The 13,270-nt window shown below is 39.9% G+C and overlaps 2 protein-coding genes across 4 annotated transcripts; one reads left to right on the forward strand and one right to left on the reverse strand.

The window, feature by feature from the left end:
- Positions 1-1,938: 1,938 nt before the first annotated feature.
- On the reverse strand, positions 1,939-4,458 carry LOC121751048 (probable leucine-rich repeat receptor-like protein kinase At1g68400). Its single transcript, XM_042145758.1, has 2 exons — positions 3,745-4,458; positions 1,939-1,970 (listed from the first exon to the last, which is right to left on the reverse strand). The coding sequence occupies exons 1-2, from the start codon at positions 4,426-4,428 to the stop codon at positions 1,959-1,961; spliced, it is 696 nt and encodes a 231-aa protein (XP_042001692.1). The 5' UTR covers positions 4,429-4,458; the 3' UTR covers positions 1,939-1,958.
- A 2,865-nt stretch (positions 4,459-7,323) lies between these two features.
- Positions 7,324-12,648, forward strand: LOC121750813 (flowering locus K homology domain-like). Of its 3 annotated transcripts, XM_042145429.1 has the most exons (11): positions 7,324-7,608; positions 7,939-8,380; positions 9,492-9,593; positions 10,289-10,510; positions 10,961-11,019; positions 11,105-11,198; positions 11,303-11,415; positions 11,551-11,613; positions 11,710-11,831; positions 11,945-11,977; positions 12,194-12,648. In XM_042145429.1, the coding sequence occupies exons 2-6, from the start codon at positions 7,973-7,975 to the stop codon at positions 11,127-11,129; spliced, it is 816 nt and encodes a 271-aa protein (XP_042001363.1). In that variant the 5' UTR covers positions 7,324-7,608; positions 7,939-7,972; the 3' UTR covers positions 11,130-11,198; positions 11,303-11,415; positions 11,551-11,613; positions 11,710-11,831; positions 11,945-11,977; positions 12,194-12,648. The 3 variants fall into 3 exon arrangements, with proteins under 3 accessions (XP_042001363.1, XP_042001362.1, XP_042001364.1); XM_042145428.1 differs by having other exon boundaries at positions 11,710-11,977; XM_042145430.1 differs by having other exon boundaries at positions 8,151-8,380; positions 11,710-11,977.
- Positions 12,649-13,270: the final 622 nt, after the last annotated feature.

Here is a 13,270-nt window from a genome sequence, read left to right on the forward strand (position 1 = left end):
TTCGGGCGTTCCAGGCAGCCGCAGAATAAGCAGGTCGACGAGATGCTCTAATCGACCTGCCACCTCTTCTCTGAGCCCGGGAAGCCCTAGCACCTCGGCGGCGAAGAGTCTCTTCACGAAGCATTTGCCGATCTTGCTCACTCATAACCACAGCTCCTCTGCGAACTTCAGTCCGTCCTCGACTTGACGTCTCCGGTTGTCCCTGAGTTCGTTGCTGACTTGGAGTAGGGTTTTGAGCAAGTGAATCAGAGGTTTGAGCTGGAGTACTAACATCTGTTGGCGGGAAATGCCGGAGGAATCTCTCAATTGAGGGACGCCGGGCAAGAACTATGTCGTACCGAGAGGCCCAGCGCCGCAATGATGTCACGACTTGTTGGCAAGCCGAGCTCTCCAGCGCATTGTTCCTCCGGAGTACATTATATTCCTCCCACAGTTCGTCAACTCGACTCTGAACATCTGATATGGTCATTCCCCCGCGCACACGGATGTAATCCTCGTACGCAGTCCTCTCAGCAATGGTCGTATTCAGCTCGGCCTCCAGATCATTCTTATCGGACTCTAAGTCCTTATTATCGGCATCCAGCTTCACTAAACGAGCCAGAAGCTCGTCATTCTTCGTCTGATCGGCTATAGCTCTTTTCTCAGCTTCGTCTAAAGCCGAAGAGTACAGCCGTTTCCAGTGAAGTATCTCCATCTCCTTGAGTACAAAGCAGCTATATTAGTTCGGCAGCTATACCGAGCAGATAGTAAAATACAACAGGAATAAAGGCGAGTACGAAAAGCTATACGAAGACAAATGTAGAGAATTTTTCATTCACAAGGAAAATTTTTTACACTAAGAGGGCTTCAAGGCCACCGTACAAGGAAGAAACTAGACTAAGAGAAGGGAGACGAAATCATACTCCGCCAGCTTCGTCTCCGGCTCCTTGGTCTGGTTCAGCTTCTTTCTCCTGAGCGACCTCAGCCTCGGCCTCGCATCCTGCCGGCCTCGCCTCCGCCTCCTGATCGGCTTCCTTCTCCGGATGCCCGGCCCGCTCGACTTCGGCCTCCCGCTCCAGCGGCTCGGCCTCACCCTCTCCGTTGTAAGTCGAAGCGGGTGAAACGGGTCCCACGGAGGCAAAGATAGCCTCCAGGTTCTCATCCCGATCAGCTCGACAACTCCGGACTCGGTCTGCAGAAAGCAGGACCGAGGATGAAGCGAGCTCCTCAAGGAGCGGCAGATTCTGAAGCCGAGCTGCTATCTCTCGGCTGTACAGAGGCAGCACGACGTCGGCCCCCTGCTCGCCCTTATCGGTAATTAGCCTTACCAGACTACCGACAAAAGCCGAGAACTGGCTGCTCAAAAAGAGTTTCTCCGTGTAAACACGGAGAGCCTCCCCCTGGGCAACCACGGCGGCAGCATCACTCCGTTTCGTCTGCTCTCGCTGGATGACGAGCTGGTTTTTGGCAAACTGAGCTTCATCCTGGGCCGAAATCCTAGCAGCTCTGGCCTTCTCAAAGTTAGCCTCAGCCTGTTCGGCCCGATGACAAGCAGCCGCCAACTTCCTCTGCATCTCAGCATAGTCATTGGACGCTTTGGAGAGTTCGACGGCGACGAGCTTGGAGAGCATATCGTTCCTCTGAAAATAGACAAAGAAAAAAGTCAACAAAGGGGCCACAAAAAATACAGGAAAAAAGCAAGGCCATAAAATCAAGAAGAGAACTCACCTCGGCGAAGTCCGTGGGCCACAAAAACGGCTCACAGATATGTTCCGAAGGAGGCGCCAAGACCACGTCTTTCTCTGGCGCTCTCGGGGGCTTCTGGGCCTTCCCCTTCCCCTTTGCCGAAGTCGACTCCGGCTTCTTCGGATCCGAAGAGGTTTTTTGCCTTTTCGGAGTCCTCTCGGCATCAGACGCCGAGCTGGTGGTTTTCGGCCTCTCCGGCTCCTTGGACTCCGAAGATTTGCGGCTAGCCTTACTCAGCATGTACACTGCCAAAAAGCAAGAAAGCAAAGTCAGATTTTCTTCGTTAAAGCAGTAGAGCATAAAGATAAAGAGAAATCCTCACCCTCGGCCTCTTCGTCCGAAGACGAGATGTCGAACACGACGTCGCCCTTGACGAGCTCAGACTCCGTGTATTGTTTCCTAACTATGGGAATCTTGTTGAGCTCGCCATCGAGCTCGTCCAACGGTTCAGGCCGAGGATGACGGATAACGGACTCCGGCCCTCTCCAGGGAAAACTAGGAGCCGCGGTCCTATCATAGTAGAAGAAGCGATTTTGCCACTTCGGCCACTTCGTTTTACAAAAGGCCCTAAAGGGCTGTAAAGGGATCAAGTAAAACCAAGACCCCTTCCTCTTAAATTGAAAGAATTTAAGGATCGCCTTCAAAGACAAATCCCTTCCTAACCTACGGAGTTCGGCAGCGAAGGCCGACAAGTGCCTCCAAGAGTTCGGAGTCACTTGGCCTAAAGGAAGCTGAAAAAAATCTAGTAAATCTATAAAGGCAGAAGGGAGGGGGAAACGAAGCCCGCATTCTAAGCAGGCTTCGTACACGGTGGCGTACCCCTCCGGCGGGGAGTCAGCCCTATGATCACCGTCAGGTACCACCGCCTTTCCCCCAGGAAAAAAGTATTTTTCGGGTAGGGATACCACAGTATCCTTACTCAAAATACTATGGAAATACTCTACGGTCTTCTCCCCGGACTCTTTCCGGCTAGAAGACCCCTTGCCCCCTCTCCTACCGCTACCCGACTCCGAAGAAGAAGAAGAAGACATTTTTCTTACTTTTTGAAGGTGAAGAAAGTCTGAAGAAGCTCGTGAAAGCGGAAGAAAATTTCTCGAAAAAGAGAGAGTATAGAAGACGCAACAGCAAAGGTGTTCGAATGAGGAAGAAAGAGCATATTTATCAGGTTCGGCGAAGATTTCAAAATCGTCGCACCGTTTCGAATCCCACCTTTTCAGGATTCAACGGCCGGATTTTACTGTCGCATTTAATGCAGTCACGTGCAAGGCACGTCCCCTGACATCAGCCTCCCCCTTGCCTTCATCCAGAATGCCGAAGTGACTCACTTCGCCGAAGTGATTCACTTCGTCCTTCGGGGGGGGGTAGTGATGGGGTGCGTACTAAACAAGCCCAAGGAAGAGTATGAGTTCGGCCCAAAGCCCAAGGAAGAGTATGAGTTCGGCGTTACCAAAGAGTTCGGCCTCAGCCTACAGCTCGGTAAAAGCCAACCAATCAAGCTCTGCTCTCAGGACGGCATCAAGCTCTACTCTCAGACCGGCAACCAAAGCAGTTCGGTCTCAGTATTCGACCGAACATCAAGCTCTACTCTCAGATCGGCAACCAAAGCAGTTCGGTCTCAGTATTCGACCGAACAAGGAGTTAGTGGACCCATACAGGATTTCCACAACTTCCAACACACCCACTACCACGTGGTGTCAGCTCAGGCCACGATCGTAGGCCATGACCTACGCTACATGCAGGACCTCCATGACCTCCACGACATCCACAACCATCATTAGTGGTGATGCAAGCCACGATCTTAGTTCAATGTATAAATAGAACTTAGATCTGGTAGAAAAAGGTTAAGCTCTCTAGAGATAAAACACCATATAGCAAGTTTGTATTTGTAAGCTGTAGAAAACAGATCAAGCAATACAACTCTGCCCTCTTTTCTTCCCGTGGACGTAGATTTACTTCAGTAAATCGAACCACGTAAATTCTGTGTGTTGTAGTTTTCATTCTCTACCAGCTTTTACTAACATCAGAAATTCGCGGATTCATCATTCCCCAAAACGACGACGCAGGGAAGCCGGAAAACGACCTAGGTACTTCTCCAGCAAGCTCGTTCCCCGACACGTTGAAATCCTGCAAATTCGGCAAGTTAATTGCAGAAATCGCGCCGGCGAAGGAGTTCTCCTCGAGGCGGAGAGTGAGGAGATGCGTGAGGCGGTTGAGGGCGAGGGGGATTTCGCCGGAGAAGTTGTTGTAGGAGAGATCGAGGCGGTAGAGCTTGGAGAGAGAGGTTAACGAGGGCGGAAACTCGCCGGAGAAACGGTTGTGGGAAATGAAGAGGAGTTTTAAGGCGGTGAGGTTGGAGAGATCCGGAATTTGACCCGAGAAGGCGTTTTGCTTGAGGCTGAGGACGCGGAGGTGGGTGAGGGAGGCGATGGAGGAGGGGAGGGAGTTTTGGAGGTTGAAATTTTCGAGAACTAAACGGGCGACCCGGTCGCGGATGCAGGAGACTCCGGCCCAGGAGCTGCATGGGTCGGAGGTGGAGTTCCAAGAGGTCAGGATGGAGTTTTGGGGGTCGGCGGTGGATTTGAAGAGGAGAAGAGGGGCGGCGTCGGGATGGTCCGACGCCGCGGTGTGGTGGAGGAAGAGGAGGAGGATGAAGACGGCCGTAGTAGGGTTTGGTTTTAGCTTTGGTGGTGGTGGTGCCACCATTGTTGGTAACGGTGAGGTTGTATAGAGAGAGAGAGGGGGGGGGGGAGTGATAAGTGAGGGGAGAGCTGAAGATAATAATGGAGGAAGTCAGGAGTGGTTATGGAGTTCGATTCTAATTAATGAAGCTGGTTTTGGATTTTTATTTTTTTATTCAATTATTTCTTTTTATTTTTTCAACTATTTTTTTTATATCAGATATTCTACTTTGTTTTCATGTAAATAAAAATATGGTATAGTATTCAATTTGGATTATGGAATGATAATTGCAGGAGTTTTAAGCTAAAGGATTGCACCGTTTCAAATAAAAAGAATCGATTAGCTTGAAAAAATCATGGAATATTAAAAGTAATAAGTAAGTAGTCCTAGTAATTAAGAGATTAGACAATGGGGGTAGTGGTGCCATATTGTTGGGGTAGTATTCAAAGTGGGAATAAATTTTGGAGTAGTGGTAGTTTTTGATGCCCCATTTCTTGCATCAAAAATTAGCCCTGTCGCAACTTTTACACTTCTTTTAATTTTTTTTTCTGTAGTTTCCTTTTAATTCTTTTTTGGTTTTATTTCCAATTTTGATTGTTAAGGGTTTTTGTATATAGGGTTTGTAAAATGAAAATTTGATAATGGATGAATGTAGAAAATTTAGAACAGAAGAGAAAAGAAAAGACACTGGCTTTGGAGTAAAAAAATATGTAAAGTTCCTGACTCCTGAGGAGTAACATTTATTCATATACAGGAGAGGTAGAAAAAACAGGGAGTGGATCCCATGCTATGGAGAAAACACAACAGAGGTTGCTGTGCCACCAAACGACGGCGTATGCACTCAATTTTGACAAAAGGGAGTCTATCCATTTCATTGTAATCATTATTTTAGTGATTTGTGCTGAAAAATTATTTCACTTTTAAATAACGATTAATTAGGAGTGTTGAACTAGTCATTAAAATTTACAGATTATTTATTTTACTAACTAAAATATATAAATTAATATTCAGTTACATGCTTATTTTAATATTATTTAAGTAATAATATTATGGTAAGTTAATTTTAAAGCATAGTTATCATCAGCTGCAATCGGGAGTTATAAATTATAGTTATAATTTTTCAGCATAACTTTCATTCAATTTTAACTAATTCCATAACTTTGAAACTTGAATATAAGATTTCAATTGTCTCATTTGTCTCATGATGGTTAAAATTAAAATTAATAACCATGTATTCTTATCAAATTATTTTAAATTAACACTCCAAATATAGTCATTTTAATGACAATTATCTCTTAAATTATTAACTTTCAATTATAATATGCTAATTTACACTAAAATATTACAAAGAAAGTTTCAATTAATTTTTTGTTATAAAATTAGTGTAATTTTTTAACTAATTACTTGCACTTTTATTTTTAGATTGTAAATTTGTGATCGATTTTTTAGTGTAATTAAATTACTAGTATTTTAAGTATAATGAAATATCACTTAATAAGTAAATACCTAATTAATTCAAATATATTAATTAAATAACCTAATCTATTTATTACTTAAAATATAAATAGTGTAAGTAGTTTGAGACAAGTTGAAATAGAAAAGTGCGAGTAACATGTGACAAAGAGAGTATATAATAATTGAGAATTAACACATTTAAATAAACCTACTTGCTGAATTTGATAAAGTTTTAGTAAAAATAAATTATAACTACAATTGATAACTCCCAATTGCAACTGATGACATCTAACTATGATTTAAAATTGACTTACCATAATACTAATATTTAAATAATACGATACTGAAATAAGTATGTAATAGAATATAAGTTTATGAAATTTTATATATTTTGTATTTATGAAATTTTGATTAGTAAACTAAATAATCCATAAATTATAATGACTAACTCAATACTCCTAATGAATTGTCATTTAATAGTGAAATAATAGTTCTGCGTAAATCATTAAAACAAATATTACAATGGAATGGTTAGTACGACGAGAGTTAAAGATAATTGAATAAAGATAATTTTGTCAAAAAAATTGAGTGAATATGCCGTCGTTTGGTGACACTGGCACAGCAGCCCCTGCTGTGGAGTATTCAGAATTCAATCAAATTGTGGCCATATTTCTCTTTTCTGCATGGGAAATTGAAAATTTCGAAAATGATGATACTAGAGATGAGCTAAGATGGAATGTTTACTTTCATTGTTAGTTACACTTTGTTCATAGAGACTAATCAATTGATCTCGACACAAAAAGTAAAGTTCAAACGAAATACTATGACACTCTTTTGTATGTTATGGTTTTACATTTTTACATATCATATTTCGAGGTCTCATCATATGGTTTTCCTAATTTAACTTTTGTGAAAACTTCAAAATCTCTCTCTTTATGCCTCATTTTTATACATATATAACAATTTATTTTATTCTGAAATAAAATAAGCTCTCCAAAGTCCAAACAAACAAATTTACACGGAGAAATTTAATAGGTTTACACTCTAAACAAGATTTCATTAAAATAAATTTGATTTATAAAAATGATATACTAATGATTTAAATGCAATTTTGTATCAGAATTATTTGAAAATAATAGGAAGACAATATTTTTGGGCCTCAAAACAATAAACTCCCAGTATAAAAAGGCAATACTATATTTTACTAAAAGAAAATAAATAAATTCATCAAGTAAACAAAATCCATACGAAATACAAAATCTCTAACCCAAAGTAATCATAGCCCATTCAAAATTTGGGCCCCTACAAACCACAACCTGTAAAGCCGGAAGGATAATTGTAATTAACCAAATTAATTACGTAATCCAAAATTAATGCTTATCGATTGGACAAGATTATCATGTTTAATGGAGTACTATTAAAAGTGAAAATTCCGATGTTATTTATAAACCGTAAATGAAAAAAATCCACCAACTGAATAAGAGAATTCCCAATAATTCAGCCTATTTCCTCCGACGCCGTCTCCATTCTCAGCTCCGCCGCCAGCTCCCGCCGACGCGCCTCGGTAGTCCGCCGTCATCTCCCTTCATCTTCTTCTCATCCACAACCTTGATTCGCGACACATCTTGAACAAGTGTGACGAATTTCAATCTTGAACAAGTGTGACGAACAAGGGAGGGATCGTGCCGCAATTGCTGAATCATCTTCCTACTCGCCGTCTGCAATGGTTCTAAAATTCTAAACCTTGCGGTAATTCCTGACTTCAAGTTAGCTGCTTCCTGTAATTGCCAGTTGAATAGATTGGGCATTTTATGTCTTATGAAATAAGTAAGTTACTACGTTTTTCGAAACATGAATGTCAATTACGAAGGGGTGTATAATGTGATCAATATGTAAGATCTCATATTTGGAGCTGTAGCGATTAGTTTAGGCCTTTAGGGAGTTCGAAGATTACAGTTTGAAAAGCTTTTGTTTACAAATTAAAACCAATTTAACATAACAAAAAAAAATTCATCGCAAAATTAAGTGGGATTATTACTTTATTAGCAGTTAATATGCTTGAATTTTTGGCTCATATAGATCAATTGATACCTTGTCACCTCTTCCACCAACCATGTCGCAAGCCCCAACACCTGTGAACCCTAGAAGAAACCCGGATCCATCTCCAACCACCCATACCCGGTTGGAATCAGATACTCATGTTAAACATGCTACTGCTTCAGTGCTTGCCAAGCCTACTGTTGTGTATGATAACTCAGATCCTGCCAATGCTGCTGTTGTGTCAATCACAGAGTCTATGGCTGGAACTCTCAAGAGGCCCCGTGAGGAGGACTCTGTGGAGGATGGGGCCTCGGCTGAATTGCCAGAAGCAAAGCGGCGTGTAAAGGCCGCTCATGATGTGATATACCGAATTGTTGTACCCTCCCGGCAGATTGGGAAAGTCATTGGAAGAGCAGGGCACCGTATTCAGAAGATTAGAGAGGATACTCAGGCTACAATTAAAATTGCCGATGCTATTTCGGTAAGAAGATTGATGCATGTCTTTGTTTTTTGGCTTTGTTTTCTTTTTCCTTATTGGTACTTTTAGCAATAAATATGGAAAGAATTTTGTCATTGACTGTTCAGTAAGTTATTGAGAAGGTATAAATTGAATTGAATATTAGTCTTCTATCGGAATTGGGTAAATTTCTGTGTAGTAAACTTTTACAAAAAAAAAAGTTTCTGTCTTTGGGTTTGGGATTCTTATTAAAATCTTGTTTGAGCTTATTTTGCATGGTGATAGTATGATTCTTACTTTAGATAGTACAACTAGTATATAAATCAATGTATACATATATAACTAGCAACTCACTTACCTGTTTTTCTTGCTCTGCAGTTTTTCCTTGACAGATAGAAGAACTAAGTCTGTAATCAAAATTAAGACCAGTAAGCCGGGTCTAGGAATCTGTTTGAGATTCTATCCGTTCCTGCTGGAAATTTTTGAATTGCTTCTGGAGTGCTTATGTCCAAATCAGTAACCAAATGCCTATCTATATAGGTCAGGATTTACAGAAATACAAAGCACACTCCCTCCCCTCTTCCCTTCCCCACACCTACTCCCAAATTCACCCCTCAATCTCCCCATAATCCCCGTTTTCCCCTCCATTTTCCTACCTGCATGTCATTATTTATCCCCTCCCTTTGGTGTGTATGTGCATGGGTGTGTGTATTTTGGTGTCTGAGGAGGATGGCGTGGTTCACAGTTGGCTGATCAGTTATGACTTAACTGGTAAACCTGTCCCCATCCTCACCCCATCTCCTCAAAGTCTCAAACCAACTAGGGAAGGTTGGGCTTTGGGCTGTTACTTGGTCAGTTGGTCTATTGGACCATGGTTCTGTGTGGAATTCTTAATTTTAAAATCTTTATTTTAATATATGCACAAAATTCAGATATAGTACAACTTATTGTTGATGTGGATGAGACTTAACTAAATCACAAGCATTAAGAAGATCAAGTTGTTCTTGGCTCTGGTTTAGTTAACCTAATACTATATTTTTGTCATTTTCTGTTTCATCTTCTATTATAGAATTGCCTATCCATCTGGTTACCCAATTTATTTTACTGAAATTATGATTTGTTTTGTGGTTTGCAGAAACATGAAGAGAGTGTGATCATTATCAGTTCTAAGGACAGCGACAATGTTTTTTCTGATGCAGAAAATGCGCTTCATCAGATTGTTACTCTGATCCTCAAGGTAGGACGAAACACTGCTTTAAAATCAAACTAGAATGAATGGTTTTCTTTCAATTGAAGACTTTGAATTGCTTGTATTTCCTTTTAACTTTTCTGTTGACTGGTTATTCGTCATATTTATTAATCGTTTTGCGCATTCACTTGATTAATTTCACCAAGATAAAATCTAATATTTCTAGATTTCATGGATCTCAAATTCACAATATTGACATTTTCTTTATTATATAGACTACAGAGGAAAATACACTAATGGTAACACTGTTGATAAGCAGATAAGTTAAGTACCTAGCATCGACTTCGTTGTCAAAGGTGTTGTGATCAATATGTTTTGAAATAATAAAAGATATATGTGGTCTTATGAATGCAAAAAAGTACTAACTTTTTGCTTCCCTCGTATTCTGAGGGCAAGAAGGAAGTTGTTGAAATGCATAAACTCTTCCCCTATATACTATCGATTTACTATCTAAGATGAGCTAAATTCTGAATGTCGTGGGAGTAGATCAGGAGTTGAGAGATTTTTGTTTGGGAATGAAGTTAAGGAAACTTTTATATTGGCATTGATTTGGATTTCAGATTCAAAAAGAAGTGTTTTTTGCTCATGACTTATTTCCTCAATGGTTTTAGTTTTAGCCTAAGCCAGTTGAATGGCATTATCCGGTATTGTTAATTATCTATATTACATTCTATCAGTCGTAGGATGATGATGGGAATGCGGAGGCAGCGAAAATTGGCCCAGGACATGTCCCAGCTAATGCAGTGAGGCTTTTGATTGCTGGTTCTCAAGCAGGTGGTTTGATTGGAGTTTCGGGGCAAAATATTGTGAACTTGAGGAATGCCTCGGGAGCAAGTATTACTGTTCTTTCTCCTAATCAGTTGCCTCCATGCGCATCTGCCCATGAATCTGACCGAGTTGTACAGGTTAATTTAAAAGAGATCTCATATTTAGCTTTCATCATACACCATGTTATATTCAATTTATGAGTCTAGCTGATATTTTTCAAGCAACTCTATTATAAAGCAAAGAGATTAACAAAAGCATCATTAAAATTGAACATTGCTTGTAATTTGAATCGCAGTGATACTTAATTACGAAACCAGGTAAGTTTTGTCATGCTCCTGAATGCTTTGTATTCTCTCCTTTAGATGTATCAGAAGTACACTAAAGATATATTTTCAAAATACACTGGGTAGTAGTGTATGTGAAATTTCTGCTGATATAAAGCTGGGATCTATCTGTGTGTGGCAATGCTCCAAATATTTATGCTCAACTGTGAGCTAAAGTGTTCAATGCTGATACATTAAGGTGGTTGCATTTCTGTTTGTGTGGCTTTTAGAGATATTGATGCCTTGATGGTATTTTTCTTTCAGATATCCGGAGATATTCCTGCTGTTTTGAGAGCTGTAGTGGAAATTGGCTGCCAACTCAGGTGGGTATCAGTGTTTACTTAAATGTTTTTCTAAAAGCTGGATTCTTCTTTTTTAGTGTTAGTATCGCTCTTTTGCAATTTGTAGGGATATTACCCCCCTAAACAAGTAATATCTATCAGCCCAACAAATAATGTTGGTGTTCATCGGCAACCTCGATCATATGTGGATCCTACATCAGGTAATTTTTTGAACTTAAAGAGTAATGAATTTTATTTCATTCTACTAGTATTGCTTTGTCATATCTTAGTACCGGGAGGACATCATCTTTATTACAAATTGCAGGTGATCATGTTACGTTGGAGCTTTTGGTTCCTGAAAATCTGGTGGGTGGGTTGATCGGAAGGTTCGGAGCCAATATTTCAAGGATTAGAAACGAGTCTGGAGCAAATGTCAAGGTAGCTTTTGCCTTAATAATTCATAGTATTATCAGCGACATACTATTTGGGTTGTAGTTTCCTTTTTCGAATTCTGACCTCGTTATCAATTAACATAGTTGATACTTTATCGTATCTTATACATTCTGGTTGTAGGTTTATGGTGGGAGAGGTGAACAAACACAAAGACAGATTCATCTAGGTGGTAGCGCTCAACAGGTCTGAAGTTTATAATATATACGCTGTCTTGCTTTCTTTACGAAGCTTGGTTTTCTTGTCCTGTTACACATTTTATGCCAATGCTCTATCATTTAGGTTGCTCTTGCCAAGCAGCGAGTTGATGAATATGTCTATGCTGAATTAATGCGACAATCTGGGGGTCAAATGCAGCTCACTGCTTCTGGTCAATTACAACAATATCCTACTCAACAGCCAATGTAATCTATTTGTACTTGCTAACTGCCAAAAGCCTAAATGTGATGGCGTTTGTCGTAGTTCACTAATGCTCCTTATATGTGCATGCCTGACTTGTCAAATTCTCTCTACCAAGGTTATGTCATGCCCCTGGCCTATACACAACCAGGTATGTCCTTGCATTTGTGAAGTCTAATTTCACCGATGATTACTACTTCTCGCTAAGATACAGCTATTGAACTGCAGAAGGGCTGGTTGTCCTCTCTTAGCTCAATTATTACAGGATATCATTAAGCAAATATATCTCTACTTTCCTGCATCAACAAAATGCTGTCTGGTTTTATTTAGATGCAGTTATGAAGTTGAACTTCTGAACTTCTTGCAGTAATCATGACGTTGGAATGATGTCGGCGCTCCAACCGATGTATGCATCAAGCGCAACGACCCAAGCTCCTCAGTACTATGCTAATCAGTCCTATCCTGCTCCTCCATTATAGGAGCGAATAGAAGCAACGGTTCTATCCTTCTCCACCATCATTGTTGGCATCAAGCACAATGACTCGGAACTCCTCAGTTCTAGTTGGATAGTAAAATCTTGCTGGGATATTGCTTTGCCCTTATGATGCCACTCGATCTAACCCAAAAAGTTTATCCTCTAATATTTATGGAAATTATATGAGCAGTTTGGTAGGATAGATAACTCGAGTTATATGAGTAAAGATAATTTAAAATGTGGGTTCTTATCATGTTTAGTTTATTTATTTTTTCTATCAAAAGAAGACTGAAAATGCTGAGTATATGATTTAATAACTAAAAATAAGTTTCATTCTATTATTTTTATTTGGAGGTATTTATTTTTAATTCAAAACTTTCTTTAGTTTTTGTAACAATCCTGCTTCCAAATTGACGACACAGTCCCAATGACTAAGTGTGCTTATCCCGGAGTAATTCTAAGAATTGGAAGTTTCTTAGAGAGCATATGAGTGGATACAAGAGATGCCGGGACAAAAGTAGATAATATACAAGACATGCCGGGACAAAAGTAGAGAGTGATCGTTAGTGCAAAAGCATGAACAAGGAATGACTCTTACTTCTAAAGTAGAGTGGAACATGAATGAATCAAAGCATTGGTGATAGAAGAATAGAATTTCGATAGTATGTAGTTATGAGACTGAATATTTGAGAAGAACTAACCAATTTTATAGGTATAAATATCTCATAGTACTATATTAGAAATATCCCCTTGAAGCGAGGTACCCCGTGATCCATTGGTAGTATTTCATTTTTCCAAAAGTATGACATCATGGTGATTAAAACATGATTCATAGTTTTATTTTTATTATATCACGTTAAACATCCGAATCAGAAATGATATTACTATATTTACCATATTCATCGCACGCAAAAGTCATATAGATGACTGCAGTGCGAAACATCAAAATATATAAATGAAAAAGGAGTA

Source organism: Salvia splendens, chromosome 10 (genome assembly GCF_004379255.2).
Source record: "Salvia splendens isolate huo1 chromosome 10, SspV2, whole genome shotgun sequence".
NCBI classification, from domain to species: domain Eukaryota; kingdom Viridiplantae; phylum Streptophyta; class Magnoliopsida; order Lamiales; family Lamiaceae; genus Salvia; species Salvia splendens.